The sequence below is a fragment of the Fukomys damarensis genome, unplaced genomic scaffold, assembly GCF_012274545.1.
Source record: "Fukomys damarensis isolate Sample0158 unplaced genomic scaffold, DMR_v1.0_HiC HiC_scaffold_11, whole genome shotgun sequence".
Taxonomy (NCBI): Eukaryota; Metazoa; Chordata; class Mammalia; order Rodentia; family Bathyergidae; genus Fukomys; species Fukomys damarensis.
The window spans coordinates 33,457,180-33,473,351 of NW_022900923.1; the positions used below are offsets into that span (position 1 = coordinate 33,457,180).

Here is a 16,172-nt window from a genome sequence, read left to right on the forward strand (position 1 = left end):
TAATCAGTCTTGGTTCTTATTTTTTCCCCAGCCCCCTGTCCTCCCTTGAAGCCCCCACCTCTTCCCTCCCTATCTACAAAGACTTGGTTTCCATTATTTTTCACTAGGGCCAGGGATTTAGCTCAGTGGCTCCATCACCTCCCCTAGATTTTTTTAACACCCAGCAAAGTGACCAGGGTACAATAAGTACTTAATACCTCTTTATGACTGGTGGAATCAAGTTAGTGTAGCTCTTAAACCTTACCCCCTCATTCAGTTTTTTTTTTTTTGAGAGTTTGTTTTGTTGGGGGGGTGTTTTATTTTATTTGTGCCTTATATGTGCTAGGTATTATTTGGAATGTTTCAGTAAAACAAAGGTCTTTGTCCTCATGGGTTCTCCATTCTAGGGAGGACATAATATATTTATTTAAGTAGTGTACTAGAATCTATTACGTGAAATGAAGGGGAAGAGCAGATGCCGATGAGTGATAGGATGGGGGGTTCTAATAGCAACTTTAATTACAGTGGTCATGAGTGTCCTCCTTGAGAATATGACCAGCAACTTTAAGGAAGTGCACATGATAACCAAGTGAGTATCTGTAGATATTCCAGGCAGAAGCAACTGCCAAGCAAACATCCTCAAGGAAAATGGACCTGCCAGGTTGAGAGATAGCTATGAGGCCCGTGTGACTAGAAATAACTGAGGGAAGCTGAGGGTAGAAAATGCTGAGATCAGAAAAATCAAGTCAGGCCTAGCAGACTATTATAAGAATTTTGGTCTTTGAATTAAATGGAGAGGACATCTAAAAGTATATATTCTAAAGTAAGTTTTTTTCATGGCCTTACTAACTTAATAAAGAGACAATGACATTAGCATCTGAAGCTGATTTGGAAAACCTCTTTTTTTTTTTTTTCAAATGCAGTTCCAAATATATTCACTGCTCAAAAATAGACTTTTTTCTTTAATTTTGAAAACTAATCTTATTGTTTTCCTACTATACTTTTTCTTAGATAAAAACTAATTTCAATTTCTCCTTAATATATCTCAACAAAACTGTGCTTGATTCTTATCCATTAAAATGATGCAAAAAGTCATAGAAAAAAGTCTCATTTGTAGAATATGACCAAACGACTGCAGATTCTACTGGAATCCCAAAGACAGAAACCCTTGGCTTTCAACTAATTGATGTTCTTCATTTTTTTTCTTCTAATTTCACAAAGGAAGACTATTAATATAGGTTAAAGTTTCACAGTGCAATCAAGTAGTCATAATCCATATGCACGTTCAGAAGTCAACGAAGATGAGGAAACATGAAAAGAAGGGTGGAGGTGGGAAAGAGAGAAAGGAAGGAAGGACAGAAGGAAGAAGGGAAAGAAAGGGATGGAGAGAGTAAATTCAGTTTCCAAATAAAATCATGTTAGCAGAAAAGGCAAATTAAAGAGAAGAAAAGACTGAACATGTCTAAGAAAGAAGAAATCTGGATAAGGTCTGTTCTACGTAATGCTGGGCATAGTTTTAATCATTGATTGACATGAACTAAGCCAGGTGTGGTGGTCCACACCTGTCATTCCAGCACTCTGGGAGGCTGAGGTAGGAGGACTGCAAGTTTGAGGCCAGCCTGGGCAGTTTAGCAACTTTGCAAGACCCTGTATTAAAATAAAAAAGAGAATGGAGATATAGCTCAGTGTGAATGCCCTGGGTTCAAACCTTAATACCACAAAAATAAAATAAAATATCCAACTTTGCGACTGCTTTCGGCACATAATTCGATACCATCATGATACGTTTTCAGGTTTCTATTCAGTCACAAATATCTGTGTCAACATCGTCATCTTACATCAGTTGTGCAATCAGATGGTTTTAGAGACATCCACAGTTTCCTTGACCCTCTTCCTCTCGTTCAATTTACATTTAATTTAAACATTGAACCATGTGGTTTCCAGGATTGAACCAGGTCATATAACTTAGAATGCAACTGCTATACTCTAAAGTAGCTTCAGTTTTCTTGGGAATCAACAGCTGCTCCGTACGGACAGTAGAGTTTGGAGAGGGACACACCAGTTTCAGAAATTATCATGGACATTCCTTGCACCCCTGTAACTTATCTCATTCTCTCCTAGCTCCCATTCTTTCCTGCTTTTTTTCTTATGGTCATCCTCATGTTAGTAATTTAGTACTAATATTACTAACCACTTCACTTTGTCTGTGTTGCCTGTTCACTGTTATGGAGAGGCAAATAAGACTCAACTTTGCTTAAATAAAATATGACAGGAAACCCAGGGTAGGAGAATGGAACAAACTCTCATATAAACTAGACTTCTTTTAATATCCCTATACATTACTTTTGCTATATTAAAATCTTACTATCTCAATTAAGAGCCTGGTCATAACAGAACCAACAAGAAGCAAAAAACACAAAATCATAAACAAGACATCAAATAAAGATGAAATATAACTTAAAACCTAACAAGGACAACAAAAAAGACATTTTTCAAAGTTACCTAATTTTCACAAAGAAAATAACAGAAATTTATAGCAGCTTACGCATCTATATGTCCTGATCACCAGTATCATCTGAGATAACAAGTAAAACAAGATAAACAAGATTGAGATTTTTCTAACTTTGAGTTCTCCCCAGTATACTGTCTTGGTTTTCTGCTTCCATAATCCAATGAAAAATAAGACAGAGCACACTGGAGAAAACGGGATTAAGAAATTATTATTTGGGAGTTTCTGCCTTTGAAGTGTGAAATCTGAGCCTCACAAGTCACTGACAGGCATGTTTCCTCAATTTGAGGGGGGCCTTCATCTGTAAATTCACAATTTACAAGGAAGGAATCTGACCCCACCCACCCCCAGGTCAAGGTTAATTTGTTCAGCTTTCCTTTTTCTAACTTAAGGCATCCTAAGATTCCTCCCATTACCTTTCTGTTACTTAAGTTACTAAACACTCAAACTGAGGCTGCTGACACTTGCAACCACAAAAACCCTATCTAAAAACATGCACAATTCAGTATGACTCCACCACAGAAACTTTCCACCCCTTCTAAGTTACTCTTCCCATTATGGGTTGCTATGGTCCCTGGATCTCGCTAAGCTCTGTAGATGGGAATAAGCAGTGTCCAGCTATGAGTATCTAAAAAGCAGATGGCAAAAAAATTAGATTAGGATCATTAGCGTTAGTCTATAATTTTCCACATTGTTAACATCTGGATGTACATGTGTGAATTTATTTGATATAGTAGTTCAGAGAAACAAAACTTGCCTAGAGAAATGGAAATTTATGGATATAAACACTGGTAGAGACAGAACAGGATGATCTTTAGGATTATACCAGCAACTGTAAAGCTGTAATCGTAGAAGCAACAGCTGGGTTGCCAAATTTAATAGTTTTAGGAAAAAGATGTCTAGGCAACATGCTCTAAAATTTTAAAAAAGTACACCACTTACAACAAATCCTATCTAAATTCTAATTTTTCTGGAGCTCGTTTTGATCACTATGAACTTTCAAAGGGCCAAATTCTTCCTAGATGACTGTTATAGCTGCAAGTTGCTCAGTGGTCACTTTGGGGTCCAAACTAAGGAGGCCGACAAGAATTTACATGATTTGTCAAAATTACAGAATAAAGAAGTGATAGCTTGGGATTGAATTCAACATTCTTTTAAACACAGAAAAATTAACTCATCAATAAAATCCAATAGGCTAATTCATTTATTTAGAAAAAAAAACTTAGAAAGTAGGATAACAGATGAAGCTTAATTGTAAAGGACAGGAAACTGTTATACCACAGAACACTTACACCCACAGTGATGAGTGGACACTATTCATATACAGTGGGTCTAACATCAATACGTGGTAAAAATAAATAAGAAGATACAAAAGCAAAGCATTAGGAACATCATGAAAAGGTGGAGGTAACGTAGTTGTAAAGTGTTAAGTGGCATGGTTTTGGAAAGAAATAAAGCATGTCATGGAGCCTTGACAATGTTTTTAAAGAAAATAAGTCAAGACATCCTAATAAATAAGCACAAATGCAAATCACTGGGATGGTGTTATTAGAAACCTAAAAAGTTAGCACAATCACTTATTCCTTAATATTTAAACTACTCCTTTATAAATTGTCTCTACACGCTGACTTTTGAGGTTCTTTATTTTTATATTTATGTCATGTGTTGTGTAATGGAACATCCTACCCTACTTCCAAATATGTGCTAATGTTTTCATATCACAGCGCTTCATTCATTTGTATTTGGTGAGAAGACACTTGCTTCAGTACTATCTGAATTTTATTTTCAAAGCTCAGTTAAATAGAGTCCATGATCTCTCTCCATTCTTAAAACAATTATAAATGATAGGGTGATGATACAGATGACTCTAACATGGAATAAATATATAAGAAATAATATTAATCAAATACTTCTTTAATATTTTCAGAAGTGATATGGGAAATGGTGCTATTAATGAAGACCTAAATGGCAACATGAAACCTAGGGTGAATAAGGTTTTGTAGAATCATCTGATCCCAGTTTGCCAAAGGACCACATTCAATTTTCCTATAAACTCTCAATTTATAGAAAAGAGGTATTAGGTGTTGACTAGAAGTCAAACACAGCAGGGTGAGAAAAGGAAACTAGATTCTTATCTTGCTCAGCTACATCTACTGACATCACTGAACTGAACCAAGTTATAGACATCTGCTTTTATTAAAACCTATCAGCAGATTTCTCCATTTAGAAAGCACAATAGTAAGCAATTTAAAAATGTTTAATATTTTCATTCATAAATGATACAAATCAAGAATGAATGTCCCTACCAATCTTAACGATCACAACTACACACAGAAAAATTATTTCAAACTCAACTTTGTTGAATTTTTTTCACGTGAACTCTCTGAAATTTAGCTGAAATGCTATTGGTAGCACTATAAACCTTGAAAACCTGGGAGACTGTAGGAGCCAAAAAAGATCCCAGCAGTGAGTCAAGGTATTGAACAACCATAAATGACTCCAGTAGTTTCAATCTCTAACTACCAACAAAGTCTTCCAGAACCTACGAAGTGTTGCATTATATATATGACCCATTCTTCCATGACCTTAAACGTGTAAGAGGTGTCTACTTGCTGAAGACCCTCTCTTCAGTGCCATCTCATGCACTTTCCAAGGAGTGAGTGCTGAATACAAATGCAGAAAAGAGGCAAAGAATGAACATGTGTTCATTGTGAGGTAAATGCAGCACCACTTTGCTTCTTTCTTAAACCTGCAAAGCTAGCCACTCCTTCTGTATGTTACTCTCTGATAGCACTTGGAATACTTGCTCAAAAATCTATCTGTCCTACTACACCAGAGATTCTTTCACTTTTGTATTTGCAGTAACTTTTGTCCATCAGAAGGCAATTAAATTTGTTGAATCAAGATATTTTGTTTCAAAGGCTCAAAGTTTCTGCTCATGACAGTGAGACTTCAATATATATTTCTTATAATACAATCTCATACTCATTGTCTTTTGCTTCAAAACCCCTATTACTACAACAAATTTCAGCAATCCAATAAATATTCAATATAATTTTAATCAATATGAAGATTGGACATGCCATTCTCCCAAACAGCTCCTACTAATATTCAGATACCTTCAACAAGGAAGGTGAAGTGATTCTAACCATAATATAAAATAAGTTCAGCAAAGATTAAAATTTCCCTCATTTCCCTTCTCAAAATTAATAGCTATAACCTGAAATATTTTACTGAGTCAATCTCCTAGTATTTTTTAAACAATGTAACACTAACAATTTCAGGCAGCGAAATTACTCTGTTATAATGCTTCAATGGTGGTTACATGTCATCATACAGTCCAGGTAATACACAGCACTAAGAGTGAACTCTAATGGAAACTACAGGTTCATTAATTATAGCAAATACACCACATTGATGACAGACACAGTTGCTGGTAGAATATGGGGAGGGGCATGGTGATAGTGCTCAATTTCACTAAAACCGCACTAAATTAAGGTCTATTTAAAAAAAAATAGATAACACTAACACCACAGAAAAATTACTTTTCTTAGGACTCCTAAGTTACTTAAGCATAATTTCACACAAGTAAAATAAAAATGGGGTGTGTGTGTGTTTGTGTGTGGGTGTGTGTGTGTGTGCCATTGTTTCTTTTAATGGAACATTTTAAAAAATTTTTTTCTGCTGGTACTGTGGACAGAACCCAAGGCCTTTTGCACCGAGCTACAGTCCCAGCTGCTTTTAAGTTTTCGATTTTTATATTTAGATACAGGGTCTTGCTACATCACCCAGGCTGGGTTCAAACCGCCATCCTCCAGCCTCAGCTTCCCAGAGTGCTTAGATTACAGGAGATTGCCAGCACGCCTAGTTTAAATCTTATAAAATGTCATCCAAAGCCATTAGTTAAATAAAATTATTATTTGGTAGTTTGCCTTTTCTTAGTGAATTTCACAAAGAAAAGCCAGACAGTGACCCTGGGTGAGATTGATCAGGAACTCTCAATGCTCTGCTATGGATTCCTCAGCCTTTGCTGATTCAAGTGGACCAAGTTTATCTTGCTCTGGCACTTACAGTTCTTGCATGAGTGAGCAAACACAGTCAAAACAACAGCCAATTACTGTGCCATTAATCTATAATGCTTTTAATAGCCAACTGTGACACACAGATTTCAGAGTCACAGTTTGTTTCTATATTTGCATTTAGAAGCATGCAATTATAATTACTTGAAAACATTTGAACTTGAAAGACTGTATCACATAGGAAAATATTGGGAGATTTAAAGCAATTCCTTAATACATAAGTAAATATTTATTCTGATCTCAGAAAAGAGTGTACAAATGTGGTATCAAGACAATAATTATTTTAGAAAATATTTTCCTATCTAAAGAGGGTTTGTTTCTTAAAAAGTTAGAAACAGGCATTGTCCAAACTTATATAGTGCATAAATTTTGTTCCTGCTTTTGTTTCTTATAATGCTTATTGACACCCAAGCAAACTATTGTTTCAGAAATTTATTAGGAAACTAACAGTATATTTGGATAATTATAGCAGGCCATTCAAAAAAACTTTAAATTATTTTTTCTAACATAACTTACACACTGTTATCTAGAGGAGTAAAAGATTATTAGATAAATAATCATGAGCAATGCTGCAGATTTTAGCAGGAAGTATACACACGTCTTTATGTCATCAGTGCTAATACTCTTATCGGTTTTGTTCAGGTCACTTCCAAAGCGGTTATCGAATCTCACTAGCTCTGTTTAATGCGTCACATTATCTTTCTAACATTAAATGATGCTGTTACATAAAATATGATGTGTGCACATGACTATGAGTTTTACAATATGGTAAACATGTTTTCTTTAAATATTGCTTATCCTATGATAGAACAAGAATGGAAAAAAATAATACTTTGCTCTTCTTTAGTGCTTCTAATACCATCAGAAAACTCTCTACAACTGTCTTTTCAGGGGCAAAATCCAAAGAATGTTTATATTAAACTGGAAATCCTATAAATAATCCATGCACTCTATATAAATTCTATAAAAACTTAAATTTCACTAACTCGTCTACTCTGATAAACTATTAGCCATTCAGCTTTTTGGATTTTTTTTTAGACTTTAATCTCAAAAGCTACACTATATCTCACTAGTGATATTGCCAAAATCTGGAGGATCATTACCCAAGTAGCAAAAAATTACTGGTTATCTAATTAAACTCATCTTACTTTGAGTGGGTTTTTTGTGATACTGTTTATTTATTTAGTATCAGTGCACTCATACAAGGACCAATCAAAATATAGGGTCATGTGTTTACATTTAAGAAATTTATAAAAAAAGACACATTGCCATTAACCTTGTTGAGAATACTTCCCCTTGCTTTGCTTTATCATTCTGAAACAGTTCTGGAAGCTCTCTTTCATGTCTTTACAAGACATGATCAAAATTACCACGAATTCTGCTGCAGAGAGCCCCAAAGAAAAGTCCTGTAAAAACATTATCACATCTCCACATCCACCTCATTAACTGGGTCTGGCATCATGAGATTTCGGGCTCTTCCTCAAAGTCAAAATGACCATGAATGACAAGTATTTTGAATCAATTCAGGACAGCAAGGCAGCCTCAACAGTATAACTAAAGACACTCACAAAAGAGGACTTCTAGAATTGCTTGAGAAAGTGGCAAGAATGATGTGTGTTCAAATAGGGGGAGTATTTTGAGGGGGATTAATAACAATGTGTCTTCTACTATAATTATTTTTTTAAATTTAAACATTTACTATACTGTATTTTGTGATCACATCTCATATACTATAAGCCTGTGTATCAATTATACTTTTATTTATTTATAGGTATTTTTAAATTTTACTTAATTTTTTCTAAGCAGCAATATGCAAACCATCAGCTTGATATATTGATTATACTCCTAATAAATACTTTAAAAGATGTACACTTTATAATGATCACATGTATCAGCAGTAAAACACTTAGCACATACCTGGAAAAATCATTAACATAAAAATTTCCTGCCATAAAAATAAGCGATAAGGGTCAAAGTGAGACAAGTTGAAGATACTCCCTCATATCTGTCCTTTCTACCATACAGGTGTAAAAATAAACAAAAAATATTTATTTACACCACTTCAGGGTCGGGGGAGCTCTTTCAAAATATTATAGTCAAGGACAATCCAAAGCACTGAAGAAGATACAACTCTATTGTTGAGTTTATATATGATACCATACATCAAGTGAAACATTTTATTAGAATATGCAATTCTCCACAACAAACATGGACACTTCCCCCAAACCAAAGACAGACACTACTACTGCTGTAGATGTGCAATCTCTGCATGTGTGACTCTGCCTGTTTAATTTTCTTTTTTTTTTTCTTTCTAATCAAGTGACCCGTTCTCATTTGGTTAAGTTTCAACCACAAGACATCAGAGTATGTTTTTTTTTTTTTTTCAAGATACACGTCACAATACATCGAGAAAGGAGGAACTTCCAGGGTCTGTGGTAACATCACTTCATAAACAGACTCCTCTGAACAGCACACGCCTGTCTGCCTTGGCTGTATAAAGCAGCAGAGACGTTGGCTAACAGACACTTGCTGTGAGAGGACTATGAGAGCAGCAGCCATCTCCGCGCCAAGGCTGGACAAAATGCCAAGAATGTTCTTCTCTGCTAACCCAAAGGACTTGAAAGAAACTGATCATTCACTTTTGGACGACAAAATGCAAAAGAAGAGACCAAAAACTTTGTAAGTTCATTCAGTGTTTCATTTAGCTTGTTTTAATGGTAGAGGGACTGTGAATAATGAATGGAACAGAAGAGTACTTAGTTTAACCAAGTCTTAGCAATCGCCAGTTGTGAGTTATAAGTAAGATCTAGTAGTATTAAAAAGTAAATCATATTATGGCATTAAATTAGGTGGGAATGTTTCTAGACATTGACTCATAAAAATCACTCTATGTTAGTATGGCAAAATATTACATTAACTATTTTAATTTTTGCCTTTCCTTGGAGACATTTACCCTGTGGTTTTGATTTTACAAATAAAATGAGGTCTACTGAAGAAATATGAATAATCATTTTCTGTCTTTTTTAGTGGAATGGACATGAAAGCTTACCTGAGATCTATGATACCACATCTGGAATCAGGAATGAAATCTTCCAAGTCCAAGGACATGTATGTACATTCATTCATATATTGAATTATCATTATCATTTACAAAACAGCATAGGCATTAGTTCTGTATCCTGGAGATTAATACTGCACATAATAGAGTTTATTTCTTTTAGGTAACATGTCAAAAAAGATTAGATTATATTACTACAATGTAAATACAAACATCTGTGCATATGTTTAATGTTTGTTTTTGTTTTATCAGATTTTAGGTATTTGGATTTTTTCAAATTTTATTTGCAGATTGTTTTCATAACTGGTAATTCTAAGGAATCTGTATACAGAAATGTTAATAAAATTTATTAGAGCTAGTCTTAGTTTGAGAAATTATCAAAATGACCCATTATTTTGATTTCACTTTGGTTTACCTAAAAATATTTTACTAATTTATATAAATTTTGTTCCCTGTAGACTTTCTGCTGATGAAGTAATGCAGTGGTCTCAATCTCTGGAAAAACTTCTTGCCAACCAAAGTAAGTGTTACAACATAGATAAAATAATTTTTACACACAGAGTCTTGTGAGAATTTTCTGATGAGAGAATAAAATCACTTGCCTTCTCCCTGAAATGGGTATTGAAATTCTATAGAGATTAGAGCCCTGTTCAGAGGTACAGATAAGCAGTTTGGTCTCTGTCTGGAGGATAGAAGACTCTCTCTAGAAACACTGTAAGGATCTTTCCTTGGGTATCAAGTAATTCAACATTGTTCATCCCTCCCTCTCATTATTAGGTTAGCTGTTCAATTCAGCTAAGTGAATAAATGGCATAAAATGGTCCATATAATTACCAGAAACACTAGCCAATATAATCAGTGTAACAGAATCAAAGGTGATATATAGGCCTAACATGATTGGACAAGGAATTAGATGCTAATGCCCCTTCCAGTAATGTTTGCTTCCCTGTAATACTCTTAAACTCTGGCTAATAGGTTGGTATCTATAAGATGGAAGCAAAGGACAATTATATGGCCACATTATGCAGCTATATGACTGTGAACAAGTTTGTTTGGTCCCAGATTCCTCTACTATACATAGAAGAATTTCTAAGGCACTCCGCTCTCTACAAACTAAAACACTTATTATCTTTGTATGTGTAGAATGGGATAACATTTTTCCTGGAAATCTTTTTAAGTTATGCACTTCTTAGTTCAATAAATTAATTATCTCAATCTTTCCCCCTTCTTTTTAGCTGGTCAAGACATGTTTGGAAATTTTCTAAAGTCTGAGTTCAGTGAGGAAAATATTGAGTTCTGGCTAGCTTGTGAAGACTATAAGAAAACAGAGTCCAATCTTTTGCATTCCAAAGCACAGAAGATATATAAAGAATTTGTGCATTCAGATGCAGCTAAACAAGTGAGTATTTAGTTCATTATCATTTATGTGTAAAAGAATTTAGCTAGAGAAATAACATTCAACATAGATATCAAGATGAGATTCTTTTGAGTGCCATGATACTTGTATTGTATGAGTAGGTATACTCATACAGGTCAGTGCAATAATAATATAATTCTTTTATCTGTGAAGATTTCTGCATAGAGAATGAAAAGACTGATTTTGCAAAACTATCTCAAATGGTGGGGGCAGGAAAATGAGAACAGGTGTCCTTGGCTGGAACTGAATGTCTGGGAATCCTTAATGAACTGTTTAATACCGCAAAGAATAAAATGTATGTTGTCATTATACATACAACTGCAGCAACAAAATTATGTCTAGTAGGTTGCAATGCTGACCTTTCAGTAAAATATTCTTAGTCCAAGCATAAAATAGATACACAAAGAGCCCTCTCATCTAGTAAATTTTAAAGGTCCATGTCACTCTTTTTTGATATATGTACCATCTTGTATGGATATATTTTTCATTTCTGTCTCTTTTTCATTTTTAATTACACTGTGAGAAAAGCTGGAGCAAAGACATTTTGTGATATTTTCTTTTTATTTTCTCCATACTTGATATAGGACTGATTTAGAATAGGCATTCAAAGATAACTGATTAGATGAAGACTTAAGACCACTTTTTAGAAGTGCTTCACAAAAACCAACAACATCATAAAATTTACCATAAGTAGAAGTATATATTAACTAACATGCATTTCTTTTTAGATCAATATTGACTTTCACACCCAAGAATCTACAGCCAAGAAGATTAAATCACCCACTCCAACATGTTTTGATGAAGCCCAAAAAATTATATATACTCTTATGGAAAAGGACTCTTATCCCAGGTTCTTGAAATCAGATATTTACTTAAATCTTCTAAATGACCTTCAGGCTGGTAGCCTAAAGTGACTGGTTCTTGGGTGAAAGGATTTTAAAAGGTATCAAGGACAGAAAGGATGTGCCAGGGTGGCTGCCTGGCTGGCTCTTCAGTCCCGGAGGAAGAAATCGACTCCAAATGTATGGACACGGGAGTTAACTAGGCACAGAGTTAAAGAGGCATAAGTCAAATAAAAGCTGAGCAACTAGAGAAGGAAGGACGACTTCAGGGGACCATCGTAAAATACTGTGGACCCAGAAAATTCCTCAGAACTGAAAAACCCAGATAACACTGGTTGTATAAAAACTGCGAATAACACTTATGAGGCTGTTTACAACATCTGTAAGTTTCAAGTTCAACTGACACTTATGCTATGTACTATTATATAGGTATCATGTATGCTGCTGAAATCTCCTTAATTTGGATAGCTATTTCAAAAGTATTATATGTGTTTAAAAATCATCATTGCCATTACTGACACAAAAGTTTTTGTGTTAACTGTATTTGAATTAGAAGTGATGAAAAGAACAGTGTATTTAACTTAAGCTCTTGCCCTAAAAACTAGGAAGTCTGAATATATTTGTAAATTAAGTTATCACAATGTCAATAATAAACATGAATTTTGTATTAAAATATAGAAAGAAATAAGCCTTTTTAAGGTTTCACTGCTATTTAAACTTTTTCCATCTGAATTAAAAGAAATTAAAGCAAGGCTCTTGTATTCCTTCCATCTTTTTGTCATGTATTTATCTAATTAATACTAGATTTTGTGTATTAAATTGGACAGAATTCATCACCATGCATAAAAATCAAACAAATATGACCTCATGTAGTCTAGTTTCAAACCAATGAGAAACTTTCAAACCAATGAGAAGATTTAAGTAATGAAGTCTTTTAAAAAGTGATGGAAAGGTAATTTGGGGAAGGAAATTACATTTCATTTTGATTTAAAGTTTATAAAAGCCAGATGCATTTTCACATTTAATGTTCATAGAAATCCTATGTCAACTGAGATTTAAATCCTCAAAATTACCCAGAATATTAAATGTCTATCCTGGGGTTCTGTCTCAGATTGAATGAATCAGAATCTCTAAGGGACAGAACATGGGAATCTATATTTAAAAGGAAATTACAGGTAATTCTGGACATGATCTGATAATCCAGGAACCCAAAGGTAGTAACAATACCAGTGTTCTTTCTACTGTGCAACACTGCCACCCACTGACCAGAAGACATTTCCCCAAATCACGAAAGTCTGCAGTAGCCCAAAAGTCACCTAGTTAGGAAAGTAAGCCCTCTCTGAAGCAGTTATTTACAGACATCAGAAAAAACAGTCAGCATGGTAGATAGTCCCGAATAGGCTGTTCAGCTTTATCTACCTACATGGCTGTGCTCCGTATCTTTTATGATAACGAGTCATCCCTACACCATAATGAACCACTGTTCACAGATACAAGAAATTTGCCTGCTCATCAGGCAATTGCAATGATGAGAAATATGTAGATCCAGTTCAAAAAGCATTATTATTATTATTATTATTATTATTATTATTATTATTATTATTATGGTACTGGGGATTAAACTTGGGTCCTTGCCCTTGCGAGGCAGGAGGCAGAACCACTGAGCTAAATCCCTGGTCCCAAAAAGCATTATTCTTGAGTCCCCATTGGACAAAGCCAAAAGTAACTCTACTTTGTTTTACTTCATGCTTTAATGGATCATATTACAAAAGAATCTTAGGAAGGGTATCTGGTTTAATCTTCTTCATCGTCTCCATTACCTCTCTCTCCCTCTTTCTCTCTCTTTCCTTTGACCAGCAAATTCTGCCAGTGCTCCTTCTACAGCCTGCCGCTGCCTTCAGTTGATATAGTGCTTGCTCAGTTTTATTCCTCCCATTCCATCTAGGCTCTCATTGTTTGTCAGTCCACGTGACCTACTCTCACTTTTTCAGCCTCTTCTCTCTAATTTAGCCTCTAAGTAGTACCATCCATCAACCACTAAAATACAGATTTGGCCATATAATTTCTCATGATGTACAAATTGAAAAGTAAATGTTTCCTCCTGGAATTCAAAATACTCCCAGTGTGAGCTTTACAGAATAACTCCCATTACTCTACTCTGGGTATCCTTCTTACCTTGACATCAAATTGGATTAATCATCTTTTTCTTTGTAGGAATCTCAAAACATGCATGATTAAAATCTCATTTTCACTATCTCCAGGTAACTTCTTAATCTCTATCTAAACACCTTTACCTAACCCCTTCCAGTTTTCAATATCCAATCGATTCTCTTTTTTTTCCTCATTGAGTTTATTGGTACTTTTTAGGTATACAGTAGAGTTACATTCATCATTGGGACCTTGTACCTGAAGAGAGGGCAGGGGTATGGGGAAATATGAGAATACCCAATCAATTCTTAAAGGTCTATTATCAATGTATAATGGAGATGGACTTGCAATCTGCAATAAACATAGGACACTCTACTCCTATTTTAAGAACCACCGTCACATTAAATAGAGTCTAGACCCTTGAGACAATGAGGAGCAAGTAGTGTTAACTATCCAATGCACACACTGATCATAAAATAAATGCTGCTGGTCTTTGTCTAAATAAACTGTCATGTTAAAGAGCCACCCAATTCTGTATCGATTATCAAAAGTAGCATCTAAGACAGCTCCTCATTTTGTGAAAGGCTCATCCTAGCTCTATAGAGTAAAGGTAATAATGTAAAATAATTGATAATATTATTTTTCCCCATTGACATTTTTGTTAGAATGTAAATGTCTAATCCATCCACAGAAATGTGAACAATATAAGTGACATATGCTCAGTCTGAAATTCTCTGTTGTTATACTAAATCAGGAGTAAACAACATACATGATAAAAATTTCTTCATTAGTGTTGATCTAAATTTACTTTTCTCAGACTTATTTTACAGAAAGCTAGATATTATAAAAGTAAAAATGAGGATAATGATATGCCCCATGATTTCCAATAAAAGTATACATATATCCATTTAGTCCACATGGCATAAATTAATATTTCATTTTCTTTGTTTCTGTATGCACACATGGGATATATTATTCTAGGAGGACTCTTTCATGATTTAATGTTAAAACTAAGAAATTCTGAAATAAGTGAGAAAAAGTAGAGTAAGACATGATTTAAGATGTTGTAAATATAAATTGCTATACAGAGTTGTGGAAACTTTCAAATCCAAGATGAAACCATATCCACAGAGTAAGAGTTACCAATCAAATGCAGAAATAATTCTATTATCTTTGTTGAGTATCTTTAGGGCTAAAAATGCATCATCCCAAGGGTAAAACGTTATCTTACTCTACATCTAACCATAATGAAGCTTTCCTGCAAATAACACAGCTATAAAAGATAGTACCACCTATGAATGTTTTTTTAAAAGTCAGAAAACAATTTGGCTATGGCTTATAACTAGATATACTTCCAAGCTTAATGAATGAGTAAGTGCGACTTTTTGGAGCTGGTTGGGTCTAGGGCCTGTGATACTGTGATTAAGGGTGCGTGGCACTAAATAGTCCACTGATTGGAATTAGCATAGTTCTGGAAGTGGATAACGGAAGCCCCGTGGTGAGATGGGTGTCTCCACTCAATAGGAGGTTGTCCTGATGGAATATAAAGGAGAAAGGGAAGGCAGAATTGCTGTGTGTTGTTTGCTGCTGCTTCTGCCCGCCTTATGTGTTTCTTCTCTGCAATGCCCATCTACCATGCTGTCCTGCCTTGGAACCATCTGACTACGGACTGAAACTTCTACAGACTGTGGTCTGAAATAAACTTTTTCTCCTTGAACTTATCCATTAGCATTGGTTCTGCCTGTACAGGAACAGGGGATATCTTTCCAATTTGTAATGTGCTCTTAATCTCTTTTTTCAGAGTACTATGATTTTCTTTATAGAAGTCTTCCATTTCCTCAGTTAGGTTAATTCCCAGGTATTTAATTTTTTGAAGCAACTATAAATGGGATTGTTTTCCTAATTCCTTTCTTGGCGGATTTATCATTGGCGAATAGGAACGCAACTGAGTTTTGTGTGTTGTTTTTGTATCCTACATCTTTGCTGAATTTGTTTATTAGTTCTAAGAGATTGATAAAAAAACTGACTACTACACATCTACACATGGGTAAGGGTATTAATTCAACAGAAAAAAATAATAAAATAATTTATAGATAACAGAAAAAATAATAATCTCATATATATGTATATATATATATAT

General features: G+C 34.6%; 1 protein-coding gene across 1 annotated transcript; it reads left to right on the top strand.

Moving 5' to 3' along the window:
• Nucleotides 1–9,013: 9,013 nt before the first annotated feature.
• On the top strand, nt 9,014–12,387 carry Rgs1 (regulator of G protein signaling 1). The gene is made up of 5 exons (XM_010608757.3): nt 9,014–9,246; nt 9,595–9,675; nt 10,084–10,145; nt 10,861–11,024; nt 11,771–12,387. The coding sequence occupies exons 1-5, from the start codon at nt 9,110–9,112 to the stop codon at nt 11,954–11,956; spliced, it is 630 nt and encodes a 209-aa protein (XP_010607059.1). The 5' UTR covers nt 9,014–9,109; the 3' UTR covers nt 11,957–12,387.
• Nucleotides 12,388–16,172: the final 3,785 nt, after the last annotated feature.

Coding starts and splice junctions, on each gene's coding strand:
- Rgs1 (XM_010608757.3), top strand. CDS start 9,110: ATGAGAGCAGCAGCCATCTCCGCGCCAAGGCTGGACAAAATGCCAAGA. Junction 9,247..9,594: donor AAGAAGAGACCAAAAACTTT/GTAAGTTCATTC, acceptor TGTCTTTTTTAG/TGGAATGGACATGAAAGCTT. Junction 9,676..10,083: donor TCTTCCAAGTCCAAGGACAT/GTATGTACATTC, acceptor TGTTCCCTGTAG/ACTTTCTGCTGATGAAGTAA.